Source organism: Hippopotamus amphibius, chromosome 12 (assembly GCF_030028045.1).
Source record: "Hippopotamus amphibius kiboko isolate mHipAmp2 chromosome 12, mHipAmp2.hap2, whole genome shotgun sequence".
Taxonomy (NCBI): domain Eukaryota; kingdom Metazoa; phylum Chordata; class Mammalia; order Artiodactyla; family Hippopotamidae; genus Hippopotamus; species Hippopotamus amphibius.
Window position 1 is genome coordinate 89,559,606 of NC_080197.1, and position 16,021 is coordinate 89,575,626.

The 16,021-nt window shown below is 38.5% G+C and overlaps 1 protein-coding gene and 1 non-coding gene across 3 annotated transcripts in view; one reads left to right on the top strand and one right to left on the bottom strand.

Moving 5' to 3' along the window:
- RPAP3 (RNA polymerase II associated protein 3) overlaps positions 1–3,435 on the top strand; it is a 34,955-nt gene extending 31,520 nt beyond the window's left edge. For both annotated transcript variants that reach the window (XM_057702705.1, XM_057702704.1), the window contains exons 16-17: positions 316–416; positions 3,133–3,435. In XM_057702705.1, coding sequence (XP_057558688.1) covers positions 316–416; positions 3,133–3,218 — 187 coding nt within the window. In that variant the 3' untranslated portion in view covers positions 3,219–3,435. The remainder of the gene's footprint in view (positions 1–315; positions 417–3,132) is intronic.
- Positions 3,436–14,569: 11,134 nt separating this feature from the next.
- LOC130834256 (U6 spliceosomal RNA) lies at positions 14,570–14,676 on the bottom strand. Its single transcript, XR_009048639.1, has one exon. It is a non-coding gene; the product is annotated as a U6 spliceosomal RNA (small nuclear RNA).
- Between the last annotated feature and the right edge of the window lie 1,345 nt (positions 14,677–16,021).

Consider the following 16,021-nt stretch of genomic DNA (forward strand, 5'->3'; position numbering starts at 1 on the left):
TAAAGAGATGACAAGTACAAACAATGAAAAGGGAAGTGATTAAGAGGAAAAAGGACTTAAAATTATTTTTTAGAGAAAGAGTATGGAAGTGACAAGTATTATAACAGATTAATAACGTCTGTGCTATGCCTCACATTTAAGAATATGAGAATTTCTTCAACTGACTTGATAAAACTCTTCATTTGGGCACTGAAAATATAGACAATATACATGGAAAAAAGATAAATGAAGACCTTATTTATATATAATTAGAAATATTATTTTAGTAAGTAGACTGAATGAGCTGCTTTTAATTGTTCATTTGAATTATTTCAGGAAAGAAAAGCCATCACTCATCTTTGAAATCTTACAAAGACTTTCTGAACTAAGGAGGTTTGATATGGCAGTGATGTTTATGTCAGAACCTGAGAAGAAAAGTGAGTTCTGTGGGAAAAGCTTTTTCATATCTCTTTATTCTTTTATGTTCCTTTATTCAACAAATGCTGGCAAATATTTATTGTCAATTATGTAGAAGGTACATAAAGTTATATTAATTATAATTAAGCTAATTAAATTGAATTATAGGTAAGTTAAATTTTTTCATCCTGACAGCAACTTTGTGAGGTGTAGTTTTGATTCTCATTTTGCTTTTACAAAGGAGGAAACTGAAGCATATACAGGTAAGGAACTTAGCCAAGGTCCCATAGCTAGGAAGCCAAACCCAGGAGTTAAACCGAGGTGCTCTGGGCTCTTCTACTTGAAAATGCAGTAGTAGCTTAATGGTTGAGCTCCTGGCTTGATGGACTGTGCACAGGGTCCCTGCCACAGGAGCGTGCAACTGGGCGTGGGTGCGTGGGAGGTCTCACTCATTATTTGAGCTAATTTCCTTGAGTATGTTTGAGCTGAAATTTGCTTGAGATTTAAGCTGAATTTTCAAAAAAGTGCAGGAGGTAGATGAAGGGGATGGGAATGTACAGAGGTTTTGAAGTAGGAGAGAGCAAATTGAGCTCAGAAAATTAAAAGGCGTACAATGCGGCTGGATTGTAGAGTTAGAGGGTAAAAAGAGGCAGGTGATGAGCCTGAAGAATTAGATCCCTTATTTATTACTGCATCTCAGTCTTTGGCATGCAGTGTCAGTTTTGGGGAACCCTAATTTAAGTAAAATCAAACTGTGGAGAAACTTCAGTCACAGTTGACCATTGAACGATGTGGGAGTTAGGGGCGCCAACCCTCCGCACAGTTGAAAATCCACGTACAATTTTAAGTCAGTCCACAGTACCCGAGGTTCCTCATCCGCAGATTGAACCAACCGTGGATCGTGTAGTATGGTCGTATTTACTGTTGAAAAATATCCACCTGTAAGTGGATCCATGCAGTTCAAACCAGTGTTGTTTAAGGGTCCGTTGTACTTGGAGTTTTAGGCTATACTCTAGTTTTAGGAAAAAGAGAAAAACCATTAGGATGCAGGAGTACCAGTTTTTTGCTTTTAAAAATAACAAAAACTGTATCATTTCCAGATACTTCCTGGGCTAGACGTACTTTCTCCTTTTCTGTTTCTTCTTTATGTTTGTGACATTGAGTCTGAATCATTAAGAAAAATACTCTTTATGTTGAACTTGGGGAAGTGGGCATGTAATTTAGAGAGATTCTTAATAGGGTTAAACCAAAAGAAGTTTCTGCTTAATCTTTAATCAGAAACAGTCCCTGAAATTCCCTGAAAGTATTACTGTTTCTTATTACTATTCTGACCTCATTTTCTATCACTTTTTTAGTCATTCTGTCCCATTGCACTGACCTTGTGTTTTTTTAATATACCAAATTGCCAAACGTCTTGTAGCCTCAGGGTCTTTGTGTTTGACTGTTCCCTCAGCCTGGACTATCCTCCCCTGCCTCTTCCTCACTTCATTCAGTTTTCAGTTAATAGTCATCTCCTCAGAGACACCTTTCCTCACAGGCCTACTCAAAGTAACTGCCTGCCTCCCCTTCCTCATCACCGTCTGTCATCTTACCTGGCTTTATTTTTCTTCATAATACAGAACTAGCTGACAATATTTTAAGTATTTGTTTATTTCTCTCTCTCTAATAGAATGAAAGCTCCATGACAGCAGGAACTTTGTCTGCTTTGTTCTGTAGGCCTCTGCTTTGTGTAGAACAGTGCTTAGTACATAATCACCTCTTAGTATACATGCATGGCTGAATGCATTTCTTGCCCCTGTGATGTGATGACTTGAAGTGTACTCAAAGAATCTGAGTTGGTCCTTCAGATTGGCCTACTAACAGTACTGTCTTGGTTAGGTCACCACTGTTGGCTAAGTTAAACATGGGAAGCACTTAGAGTGTTTCCTGGCATGTAACTAAATATTCAATAAATAGTAGCTGTTGTCTTTTATTATCATCATTATTATTAACAACTTAGCTAGTTTTAATGTTGAGGAATGTATGAACTATAGCAGTATTTTCCATAGTGTTGAGTGTAGACCATTTCAGTGGTATGAAATGTAAAGATTTTAAATGACTCATAAGCAAATCTTTCTTTAACTTTTAATTGTTAGGTATTTTAATGTATATTATAAAAATGTATAGCTTGCCCATCAAACATGATTTTTGTGGATGTTACTGCTAATTTTCAATTTATAGTAGTGATATAAAATTTTCTTTGAAAATAAAATGATTTAAGTTTTGAAAAACAGTTAATTGGCACATTGAGTACATAAAAATATACTTGTTACACAGGGCAAAAATCTTTAAGGCAGTACAGAATGAATTATGTTTAATCTGCAAAGTTAATGTTATTAAGCAGGGGTCCCCAATCCCTACCCTTGTGCCCCGTCCCTGCCCACCCTGGCCATGGAAAAATTGTCTTCCAAGAAACTGGCCCCTGGTGCCAAAAAGCTTGGGGACCACTATCATTGAGGATGTAGGGGAAATTTTTTGCTGCTGAAAGAAAATACTCTGGTAAGAAACATCATTGCATTGCTGTATAATTTTCTGTTTTCAGGTTGGGCTTTTTAAATATCTGAATTAGAATTTGTAAATAATCCTAATGATTGCTTTAAAATATAAAAAGTATTTAACAGATTTGATTACTCCCTTTAAGTTTTGCTTTACTTTTTAAAAATGGAGATTAAAATGAATTTTTTTTTTCTTTTTCAGTTGCACGTGTATTATTCAGTCACATAGACAAATCAGGATTGAATGATAATTCTGTTGAAGAACTCAAGAAAAGATATGGTGGTTGATTTCCATTTTTACTGAAATTGCCTTTGAGTTTCTTTTGTAAAATTTTTCTACTGAAAATAAATGTTTTGTTTTTTAAGAAAATGAAATCATACAGAAAAAGGACTGTTTTTGGACATAAGCTATTTAACTATAAAGTGAATTGTGATTTAACTAGTTAGAAATATACTTAAGTGAACTATTTATGTTTTTTTCTGAAAATAAAAATATAAATAGTGAGGTATACTTGTAAAGATCAGTATTTTATGTCATTTTAAATATAAAGTTTAGAGTCATTCTTCAGTGCCCCCTAGTGTTACATTATTGTTATATTTTCATGAGTTTTTGTAACCACATGACAAGGTTGCTTTATTAGCATATGAATAAATTGTATTTATACCGAAGGAGTTAAGTAGATAGTCAGATTGTTTCATTATAAAATGTTTTTGTATCATTGTGCCAGTTCACTAACATAAAATTGCTTAGTGACAGGATGTGTATTTTTAGTATTTATGTTGAAAGGAGACTAAATTAGACTTTTTAAATAGGTTACTTGGAGACTCACAGCATCCTTAAATTTTAATGCTACAGCTTTTTTTCCTCATGATATCCACATTTTATGTCAACTAAAGGCAGATAATTGAAAGCAAGGTGTAAAAGTTTAAAAACAGAATGTTTAAGGTAGTAATTAGTTTATAGCTTGTGTGTATGTGGTTCATGTGAGTGTGGTGTCTGTGAGCTTTTGATATCTGGGCTAGTGTTCTCCTTACCCTTGTTCTACATGGTCCCTGGCCCAGTCCTTTGCACATAGCTAGGTGCTTACTTGATAAATTGAATTGAATTGATGGTATGAATCAATTTTAGTAAATGTTCAAAGTAGCAACTTAGCAAATTTTGGGCATCCTGTAAATATTGCTAAAATCAATTTAATTTTACAGGTTATCATGTTAAAAAAATATTAGGTCACCATCCTATAGCTATTATTAGCATCAGTAAGACAGTCAAATGTAAGACTTTATTTTTGTTGCAGCATGCATATTATTATGCCTACAATTACTTGAGGAAGAATCCGTTTAAAAAGATAATTTCCCCAGTTTATGGTATAGCTTATTAAAATGATCATAATTTGTATAGCTCAGTGTTTTACAACATGCTTGGAGTTTATTAATCTTATATGTTGCTAAACATATAGTCTTCTTGTGATATATAAACAGGCAATGAAATTTAGCCATAAAGTATAGCTTATACAAGGGTGAGTCAAAAATTATCCCCACTCTGGCTGTAGACTTTATTTTAATTAACTTTTAGAAAAGACAAATACATCATCTTTGACACAATCTCCTTGCTTTTCAATACATTTTGTCCATCTGTCAACAAGCTTTCGTATTCCCTCATTAAAAAATGTTTCAGGCTGAGCTGCAAGCCATGAATGCACCACTGTCTTCACATCTTTATTAGAAGCGAATCTTCATCCTCGTAGGGCTGCTTACAGGGGACCAAACACGTGAAAGTCCAATGGAGCAAGATCAGGACTATGGGGAGGATGCTTTAACACCCCAAAACAATTTCTGCAGAGTGTTGACAGTGTGGGCAGAAGTGTGCGGACGTGCATTGTCATGCAAGATCACAATGCCCTTGGATAGCAGTCCTCTGCATTTAATCTGAACTTTAGGCTTCAGCTCTTCAATAGGCATCTCTGTACATTCATACACACTTCTTTGCAGCAAAACGCTTTCTCCATACTGCGCACAAAGTCTTCAATAAACAACAGCATCAAGTATACTGTCAGACCACCAAAAACGAATCACTGCAGGCTGCTCTTCTTTCGTACAAATCACAAGTGGAGCATCCATTCTTGCTTCCGCCACAGTTACAGATGAACTGATGTAACATGTTCACACCTGTAGCAGTAACTGGGGAGACAGTAGCTTTGAACAGAAAGTGCTGATAAGACAGTGCGGCCAACAGAAGTTTTGATATAGCCGAGTGCAGATACTTTTTGACTCATTCTTGTATGTAAACTATATGTAATGAATTTTGAATGACAAATTTTTCTAAGTCATTAATAAGAAAGTGATTTAGCAGGGATTTAGGGACAGGAGGGTGCTTGTGGGGTCTTGCCTTTGGGGAGATGGTTGAGGGTGGGAGCCAGATCTTGAAGGGCCTTTCATGCAGTGACGAAGAAGCTAGTTTTCTGAAAGTGATGAGGAACCACTCAAGGGTCTTAAGCAAGAGAATGCCATGTGATTTGAGTTTTAAGATTCTGGTAGCAGTGATGAGGGGTGGATTGATGATGGTGTGGCTGGAAACAGGGAGACCAATTAGAACAATACAGGAATGCAGGAGATAAATAACATTTGAACTAACAGTAATGGGTAACATGAAGTTACTACCTATTTACTTGTCATTAGGGACTTTATGTCATTTTTTTTCCCATTAAAATCATCAGCAAAGCTGGGAGGTAGATTCTGTTACCTCCACTTTACAGATAAGGAAATTGAGGCATGTATATGTTATGTAACTTGCTCATGGTCACCTGATAACAGGTAGCCTGTATCTAGAGGCTACGTGCCCATCCACCATTCTATACTATACTGACTGGTACAAAGGATGAAAGACAGAATGAGTTTACGATATCTTAAGGAGGGAGAATCCACAGGGCTTGGTGGCATCATTCACATCCATGCAAACATTTCTTGAGTGTCTATAATGTGCTGGTAGGTGACTAAGCACTAGGGAAAACACAGGCACAGTTTCTGCCCTCCAGTAACTCGCAGTATAGCTGGGGAGTCAGGTAAACCAGCACTTGCAGTACACTGTCATGTGTGCCCTGATGAAGTTTGGAGAGGGCACTGGGGGAGCACAGAGGGTGCAGCTCTGAGTCAGACTGGGTGGAGCCAAGGAAGGAGGAGGCAGTGTTTGATGTGAGACTCGAGAGATGAGAACGATAGTCCAGGTGCACAGTGGGAGGGAGAGGGTCCCGGCAGAGGGATCAGCATAGGTGGAGGTCATGTAACACGTCTTGAGCCCCTTGACTTGTCCTGGGTATTGTAGGCAATTCCATACAGTATCAAGGCTGTTGTATGGGATAGAGTTTGAATTTGATTGGTTACATTCTCCTTTCATTTGTTTTTTATTTGTTAGTTTTTCATGTGTGCACATCCTGACTCCACACTAGATTTTAAGCTCCTTGAAGGTCGTGACATTGTCATGTATGTCCTTAGTGCCAACATTGTCCTTGTCCACTACAGAGGCTCAGTTAACATTTGTTGGTGGCTCGGTCTAGATTATTACCATCTTTCTTCCTAGATTAGGTTCGAGTTAGTGCGTTTCTTCTCTCACTGTGGTTATTTAATGTAGGACCCTCATTAATCCCGGCTCTAGCAAGCTACAAATATATCACAACATTTGCTAAACAGTTGGTTTCTCCTTAGTAAGATTTAGTGATGTTGAAACGAACCCCACAAAGAAGCAGTTGATTTAGTTCAGCATTTACCATCTCCTTCCTTTTTTGGGGGGGCTGCTACTGATTGGCTTTGATGGCAGATATTTTGCTACAGCTAATCTTCACAGATGTGGTTAAAGAAATCTTGTTTTCATGCTTGTAGAAATCTGAAAAGGTGGTAAGTAGACTTTCAAGGGCTCTTGCTTTTGAAAAAGAGATGAGAGTTTCAGTTGTTTTCCTGAAGTGAATTATAAGGCAGGTGGCATTGAAAAATAAAGCAACATTTCTAATTCACTGGAGAATTAACAGTATTCACAAATTTTTCACAGAAATCACTTGGAAAGTGGAAGAAAAATGAAGCTATACGTGGTGTGGGTTATCCCCAAATCAGTTGGATTAAAATCAGCAATAATTTGGGGCAATAAGAGAACTTGATTAAAAATCCTTTTTAATATGACTGTTTTATTGAGCTATAGGTTTAAAAATTCAGATATTTCCCCTTGAAGCATGAGGATGGATAGCTTCACTTTAACTCAGCCCTAACATCAGCCCATCTAGCTGTAAGACATTTAACAAGATGAGTGATGTCTTTTACTTTTATATAGCAGTCCACGTGGCCTTCTAATTCCCACCTGGCGGTAGTGAGGAGGCAGAATTCCTTACATCCCTCTTCTGAAAATGGCTGCTTCTACTTGAGCACCTTAAATATCTGGAAACCTTAATTAACTGATGCTTGCTATGAAGTTTAAAATTAAGCAAAAAAAGGCCGCTGGGTAATTGTACTTTATAAATATTCATCTACTATGTTTGCCTCACTGGACGTTACTCTCGTGGGGACTGTGGTTAATCATGCAGAGGGCTTGTCCTGTGTTCGCCCAGGCTTTTCCTATCCCAGGATCCAAGACCATGGGCAGCTTATCGAAGAAGGCAACACTCCTTTCAGTCTGTGTGGACTTCTCTGATTGCAACCAGCCAAGCACATGGGAGGTGGGAGATAGTCGATTCCCTCGTGGCTTATGGAATCAGTACTGTGCTTTGTCAGTGACTGGCATCTTGTTGACAGCTGCACAGCCAGCAGGAGTGATGAAAGGCTCAATGGAGGGATTTGACCAACGGTTCTGGAGCCGGAGATGTGGGGAACAGACGGGGAGGGTTGCAGGGAGGAGGTGGGGTCTGAGGGGGCCTCGAAGGACAGGTGGGATCTGGATAGGTGGGGGAGGGGTGACAGCATCCTAACTGCCGTAAGTTGCAGATGGATAGTGAAATGGCAAAGTGGAAATTGCTGTGACAGCAGTTCCCTAATGGCAGCAAAACCCAGTCAGTTCACTCAGGAGAGGTCGGGGGAGAAGAACAGTAGTAGACTTGTCATTTGGTGTGTCTCCTGGAGGATCTTATATTTTATATAATGATCCTGCCGCATTTAAACTTCATGTTTTGAGATAATCAGCTTGAGGGCTCAGAAAAAAAAAGGGAACAGACAGTTCATGGGATTGTATTATCTCTTCGTGGAGTAGTGTAAATGAGAAAGAGGTGTCTGCATTCTAGCAGTCTGGCTTAATCTACTTCTTGCTTTACTGACTGACATTTAAAAACCATCAAATTGAACATATTGATGATGACCCTGAGGTTGATGGTGGGGGAAGTTTCAGCTTCATGAAACTAAAGACATCCGTTGGGTGGTGTGGGGCAGATGAAATCAGGATAAAATGAGCAGCTTAAAAGCGGTTGAGTATAGAAATAAGAAATAAGAGAAGTATGTAAAAATATCATCAGTAATAAAAGATTCTCAGCTGTTAGTATGCCACTGAAATACGTCAAACGCCCTTCCAACCCCTGTCTGGTTTGTTTTTCGCTAATGAGTCTCCTGAGTTGCTTCCTGTCTCAGGATGGAGGCCTATTTGCAGAGAGCAGAGCACAGGACAGGAGCTGGATAAACACTCACTGAATGGAAGGCAAGTGGAGCTGGAGACAGTCATTGCTGTATGTTGTCCACAAACACCAGGCAAAAGTGATTCTGAATTAACTTGATTTTTACAAAAGGAGAGTTGAAAAAACAGCCATTCTGTAGCCAGAGTGGTGAAAACACAAAGGTGGATGACTCAATCATTCCATTAATCATGTAGCAAAATGGAATTTGCAGCACTGTTTAGAATACATGTGGAATTTTGTCCCAAAGAATCAGGGCCATAGAGAGCATAGAGTTTTTATCACAACAGTGTGCTCTGTGCTGTATAGTTTTCTTGACACTTGGTTGGTTCTATTTGACTCTTGAAACTGTCCAGTGAGATATTTAGGGCAACACTTAGGTTAAATTATTTGCCCAAAGTCATGTGAGTAGTGATAGAACGTTGTGCTGGTCCCAGAAATGTCTATCAGGTCTCCTCGCATGGAACCCAGTAATGATATGGACTTTTTACTGAGTCAGGTTTTACACCACAAACCATTGAGCGTGGACTCAATGGGAACTAGAATTAGTCTGCGTATCAGTGGGTTATAAACATGCAGTGTGTTTTCAAGAGATGATTTCCACAGCACATTGCTTGGCTTATAATAGGAAGTTTAATATTTGCTGAATAAATGAATGAATGGATTCAAGCACTATAGAATGAGCTGAAGAATCCAGATGAAGAGGCTTTTACATTTGGCTCAAAGCACTTGCCTGAGCATTAAAGACCTTCTCATCATCAATGGGGATTATTTCAATTCTCTTTTACAGGATTGTGTTCAGAGAGCTCCTACCCGCAAATATTTTTTGAATACTAACTGAGTGTGGAAAGGGAATAGGAATTTTTTGTCTCATGGAACTCTCTTATGGGTCCTAACAGTTCAAACAGACTTAGTGATATGATAATATTAGCTACCATTTGTATGCACTCTATTGTGTGCCGCGTACCGTACCAGGGCTTTGCGTATATCATCTCACTTGATCCTAAAAACATCTCAGAGAGATAGGCTGTCCTGTGAAGCTGGGAGTCCAACAAGTTAGACTGACTTAGACACTCATGCTCTGACTTCTACGCTGCAGTCATGGCTGAACAATCTTCACGATAACACAAAAGTGGGACCTGGGGAGAGGCGGGCTGGTAGCTGGGATTTCTTTATTGCTGCCACCCACTGGATCATCAGAAAATAGCATGTAGGTGGCCAAAAGTATACTGATAGCAATCAAAATGAAAGTGAATTTATTTTTTATTGAGGCAACCTTGGTTTATATATAACATTATATGTTTCATGTGTATAACATTATGTTTCTACTTCTATGTACACTATAGTGTGTGCTCACCACCAAAATTTTAGTTTCTGTCACCATTCAGTTGACCCCCTTTACCTACTTTTCACACCCCAAAGCCAGTGTCCCATACTGACCACCTTCTTACACCAAGCAGAGTCCCCTTTTCCAGTTTCACAAGGTCTTTCTAGGGACACGTAGGGTGTGTGGAAGGTTATTCTTCCTTTGGCACTTTAGTGTGTGGGACCTGGATCTAAAATAAATATCAGACCGGGCTTTGAAGAGGAAGAGCTGTCACAAAAATGCGATCAGAAAGAAGTGTACAGAAATATCTGTCTTTCCTTGGGACAGAGAGGGGGAGGTGCATGTCCGTGTGTGCACGTGCGTGCGCGTGCCCACGTGTGTGGTGGGAAATGGCTGTGTCTGTGCATGATACTCAAGGCTGTTTTAACTGCTGGCATACAGGGATACCTGTTCATCTCTTCTATGTTCTCTGCCTCCCAGTTTCTATCATCAATAAATTGTCTTGATATTTATAGAGTCCATTTAAGTAATAAAATATGATGATTTTGCTATTCAGTCTCACTGGAATCATTGAATATGTATGTTCTGTAGCATCAGAGCAAAAACTATAATAATAATGACATCAAGGCAGATCCTGAATTATGGTAGAGGAGTGCATTTGCAGTGGCAAAAGGCCAAGTTGAGACCAAGAAGTTGTCATAGTTTTGTGGTCATTGATTTGATATCCTAAAGATTATATCATGTTCCATAGTCTCTTTTCTATTCTTTCTACCAAGCCTTTTGTGAGTGCTAAACATCCTGGAATTCTCTGTGATTAGTTACTGCTCCTTGGGCAGGTGGTAATTTATTAGGATGGCAAGAGGACCAAAGGAAAGCACTCATCTGTTTATTAGCCAGCAATAGATAGAGACCACTGGTGAGCCAGTCTGTCTCTAGGTACTGATCTGACTTTAGCACCAAGAGCCTACAATTCAAGACCCAAGCAGGGTTATCCAGAGTCTGGTGGGGTGGAAGCTCTGTTTGGTTATAGACTTGATCATGTCCTGGGCTCTGGTCCTGGATTAGACAGCCACTGAGCAGTGCCAGAGGGCCCCTTGCCGGATGCATCTCCCCAGTGGCTTGCTGCAATGCCTAGAAAACCTACTCTAGACCTCTTGGAGACACAAACAATTTTACTTGGCCCAAGCATTATAATAATTTGAATTTGAGCTAATTGGTCTGTTAGTAGAGATGATTTTATCTGATAAAACCTATACCATCCTCATGCCCTGGAGAAGAGGATTCTGAAAAAACCCAAAGGCAGGCCTTGGGAGACAAAAGCCAAGGTGGAGTTTAGGGTAATCCAGAAGTGAAAAGGGTGATCTAACTGGGGAAATGGAGAAGAGGAAGGTAGGGAGCCTGCCGCCTCCCACAGGCTCAGAGCTTTGCCTGCGTGGGGCCCGAGAAGCTGAGGTCCGGGGCTCACAGCCTGACATGAGAATCCACGGGTCTCCAGGGTGAGCATTCTCCTGAGTTGGTGCAGTGCTAGGCACTCCTAACTTGCAGCTTTGGTTACTGTTATCTCAGTAACAACTAGGCTGAGGTTAGTGGAGAGTGAGGATGCTATCAGGCGGCCCCTATCTGTCTTCAGCTCTACTGCAGACCAAACAGCAAGGCCCATCTGAAGCCCCCAAGATGCAGAATCCAGAGAGAGTACCAGACGCAAATTGACTCAGGTATCGTCACCAGGACTCCAGCTCTAGGGGATCATTCATCACTCTGATGCCCCCAAACATAGCCTGAGCCTCCTCCTTGTATCCCAGGATGATACCAGCCTTTTATTGGGTCCCAGCAACACTTACCCCAGGGACAGCTTACACGTGCACAAGTCCATTGTCTGTCCTTTTCTGGACGGCTGCTGCACGCTTCCCTCTTCCCTGCCACGGCCATCTCATAGCCTCTTCTCCAGGCTTCGCTCCTCCCCAGGCTGGTCTACGTGTGGGCACAGGCCTCTCCGTTAGCTTCCCAAACGCAGGTGATACTAGAAGGCGGAGTTTAATAAAACATTACCAAATATTTGAGGATGCCATCAGAGCATTAGGGGACAGAAAAGAGAATAGGCAACCCTGCTGCTGGAGTCCACTGCTTCTTTGCACAGGTGCCCCTTCACCACCACCAGCTGCCTAAGCCAGGCGAAACAAACCCAGCTACAAACCTCATAGTTTGTGAGCAAACCTCATGGTCTCTGCAGAGGTTCACTACTCTCTGTGAAGACGAGCTTTATATGTGAAGGCTCTGCATCTCAGCCTGCAGCCTCTGCATTTGCACTTGTATTGTTCCTGCTTTCCGGACTTCCTTGAAAGAGTGGGTAGGCAGTTACCTTAGATCTGCTTGACTAAAGCCCCAATTGCGTTTCCCAGAACAATGGGAGAATCTTCCCAAAGGATAAAGAAAATCCAGGAAACACACAAGAATGCCAAAATGCTTTTGAGTCCCCAAATGTTGTCCTTATTTTCGTTTTGTCTGTTACTTTGGGTACCTGGGATTGGACTTTGCCCTTTAGACTCACCCTATCACAATCCTTTCCATCTAAGAAAGCCTGATTTAGATAATCAGGATCAGTCAGTCAAAATGTGGATTTGTAGTCTTTGGAAAAACTCCAGCCTTCAGTCTGAAATGCTACAGTCAGGTTGCACTGCATGTTTGCCATCTCATTTTTCTTTACATTTAATCTGTCATTGCTTTTGATAGAGCAAAGCAGAACAAAGTTTTCTCTAACTGACCACATGACAACATTGGCCACTGGAGAATTTTGAATTCAGGCTTAGTGGATATTCAGAAAAAGAGAAAATCATATAAGGGAATGCATCTTCTTAGATGAACTTGGAAGATAGTTTTAACAGGTCACCTTAACTAAGCTGTAAGTAACCTGAATTTAGGACTAAGATTTTCATTACTATAGTGATCATTATTGATTTTAATTATATTATCTTTAGCATTTGTTAGAAGGAAAGCAAAGAGTCTCATTTTCATGTATAATTACTTTTCATAGATCTGCTTTTTACTCAGAGCTGTATTTGTGTCATTTTTTTCAGGGGCTGCATTTTTAGCTTTGATCCAGGAGATGGCAGTGTGCCTTTCATTTTGGGACTTGGACATGAACTCTCATACCTTCTCCCATAAGCTGTCCTATATAATAGGGTGGTTCGTTGGGAAATCCGTGATGTAATATGTTCATTGGTCCACCATATTAAAACATTAATAAAAAATCAAATTGGGATTATAGGAATGGGATCATATTATAAATTCATAAAATTAATCTACTTATTTTTATCAATCAAATAGTGAACACTTAATACTGTACTGGATATTCAGTGGGTAAATAGAAATATAAAAACCCATTATTGCTTTAAAAAGCTTAAAACCTAGATGTGGACTCACAAGGCTAATAAAAATGAAACAGAACAGTTATATGTTAAATGACCTAGGAGTTAAGAGATTACGGTAGCCCAACATCAGTAAGAGGACTTCTCAGAGGGAGGTGGTAATTAAAAGGATGAGTGGGGACTCCTGGGTAAAGAGGGTGGCTTAGGCACCATAATTTTTCCTCCTCTTCTCAGATGCTACTAAGATAATAGTAAAGGATTACAAATAAATAAATCATGAACAGCAAAAAGAAAGGCAACATTAGGAAATATCAACAAATTTTAGAAAGATGAAGGTGGAAAGAGTTACAAAAAGGATTTCCATGAAGAATCATAAGGAAGGTTTTTATCAAGTTGAAGAAAATGCATTTTATTTCTATTTTTCTGAGAGTGTTTTTGTTTTGTTTTTTCTTTTTGTTTTTGATCAAGTATGGGTGTTAAATTTTTTCAAACGCTTTTTTGGCACTATTGATAAGATCATGTGATTTTTTTTTCCCATTAGCCTTTTTAATGGTGGATCATATTGGTTGATTTTCAAATATTGAACTAGCCTTGCATCCCTGGGATAAATCTCATTGGGTCATGGTATATAATTCTCTTTATATAATGCTGAGTTCTATTTGCTAGTATTTTGTTAAGAATTTTTTTTACATCTATATTCACAGAGGATATTGGCCTGTAGTTTTCTTTCTCTCCCTTTCTTCCTTCCTCCCTTCCTCCCTGCCTTCCTCCTTCCCTCCCTCCCTCTCTTCCTCTCTTTCCCTCTCTCTCTCTCTTTCTTTGGTACCAGGGTAATACTAACTTCAGAAAATGAATTGGAAAATGTTCTTTCCTCTTCTATTTTCTGGGAGAGTTTGTGTAGAAGTGGTACTAATTCTTCAAATGTTGGATCAAATTCTCTAGTGAAACAATCTGGGCCTGGAGACTTATTTTTGGGGAATTTTAAGTTACAAATTATATTTCCTTAATATTATAGGGCTATTCAGATCATCTATTTAATATTGAGTGATGTATGGTAATTTGTGTTTTTTGAGATGTTGATCGATTTCTTCTCAGTTGTCAAATTTGTGTGTATAAGGTTGTTTGTAGTATTCTCTTATTATCCTTATTATTTTAAATTTGTTGAGGTTTGTCTTATGACCCAGGATATGGTAAATGATTTGGTGGGAACTTGAGAAAAAACTATGAATTCTGCTGTTGTTGGGTGGTGTATTTTATTTTATTTTATTTTATTTTATTATTTTTTGGGGGGTGGTGTATTTTTTTTTTATTTTTAAAATGGAACGCTTCACGAATTTGCATGTCATCCTTGCGCAGGGGCCATGCTAATCTTCTCTGTATCGTTCCAATTTTAGTATATGTGCTGCCGAAGCGAGCACATGGTGTATTTTATAAATGCCTACCTGTTGGTTGATGGTATTGAGTTTTTCTATGTCTTTGCTGATTTTTTGCCTATTTTATCAATTTTTGAGAGGAGTGTTGAAGTCTCTAACTGTAATTGTGGCTCTGTCAATTTCTCATTTCAGTTTTATCAGTTTTTGCTTTATATATTTTGTAGTTCTGCTGTTGGTTCACATACATTTATGTCTTCTTGGTGGATTGATCCTTTTGTCATTATGTAATGTCCCTTCTTGTTTCTACTAATTTTCTTTGTCCAGAAATTTACTTTGATATTAACATAGCCACTCCTGCATTCCTTTGATTTATGTTTGCATAATATGCCTTTTTCTATCCTTTTACTTTTGACCTTCTTATATTATTATACTTGAAGTGAGTTTCTTATAGACAGCATATAGTTAGGTCATGGTTTATAATCCAACCTTCTAATCTCTGTTTTAATTCATATATTTAGACCATTTATAGTTAATGTAATTATTGATCTATTAGGATGTAAGTCTGGCATTTTATTTTTTTTCTGTTTGTTCTATTGTTTTTCATTTCTTTTTTTTCCCCTTGCTTTCCTGTGTGCTTCTGGAACATATTTTAAAATTCCATTTTGATTTATCTTTTAAAAAATATTTTTAATATAGCTCTTCTATTGATTTCTCTAAGTATTACATTATATATACATAACTTATTGCAGTCTACTGGTGTTGTCATTTTACCAGTTCAAGTGAAGTATAGAAACCTCACCTCTCTTTATATCCCTTTACCCTTCTCTAATATAACAGTCTTAAATATTTCCTCTACATACATTTAGAACAGTATCAGATAATGTTATAGATTCTGTTTTAACCTTCAAATATAATTTAGAAAACTCAAGTGAAGGAAAGTCTGTTGTATTTACTTCATTCCCTAATATTCCAAGGTTCCTCCTTGTATTGTTTTCTTTCTTTTTAGAGAAATTTCTTTAGCCATTCTTTCTGGGTAGGTTTCCTGGTGAGACTTTAGCTTTCCTTCATCTTAGAAATTTTTGATATCCATGTCATTGCTGAAGGATATTTTCACTGGATATAGGATTCTTGGTTGACAGTTCTTTTCTTTTGGCACTTCCTCTAGGCTCCGTGATTTATGATGATAAATCTGCTGTCATTGTTATTTTCTTATAGGTGAGTTGTCATTTTTCTCTGGCTTCTTTCAAGATTTTTTTCTTTGTTTTTAGTTTGCAGAAATTTAATTATGATGCATCTTGGTATGGATTTTTTCAGGTTTATTCTGTTTGGGATTTGCTCAACTTCTTGAATCTGGGAGTTCTTTTCCTCCTGGGAAATTTGGGAACTTTTC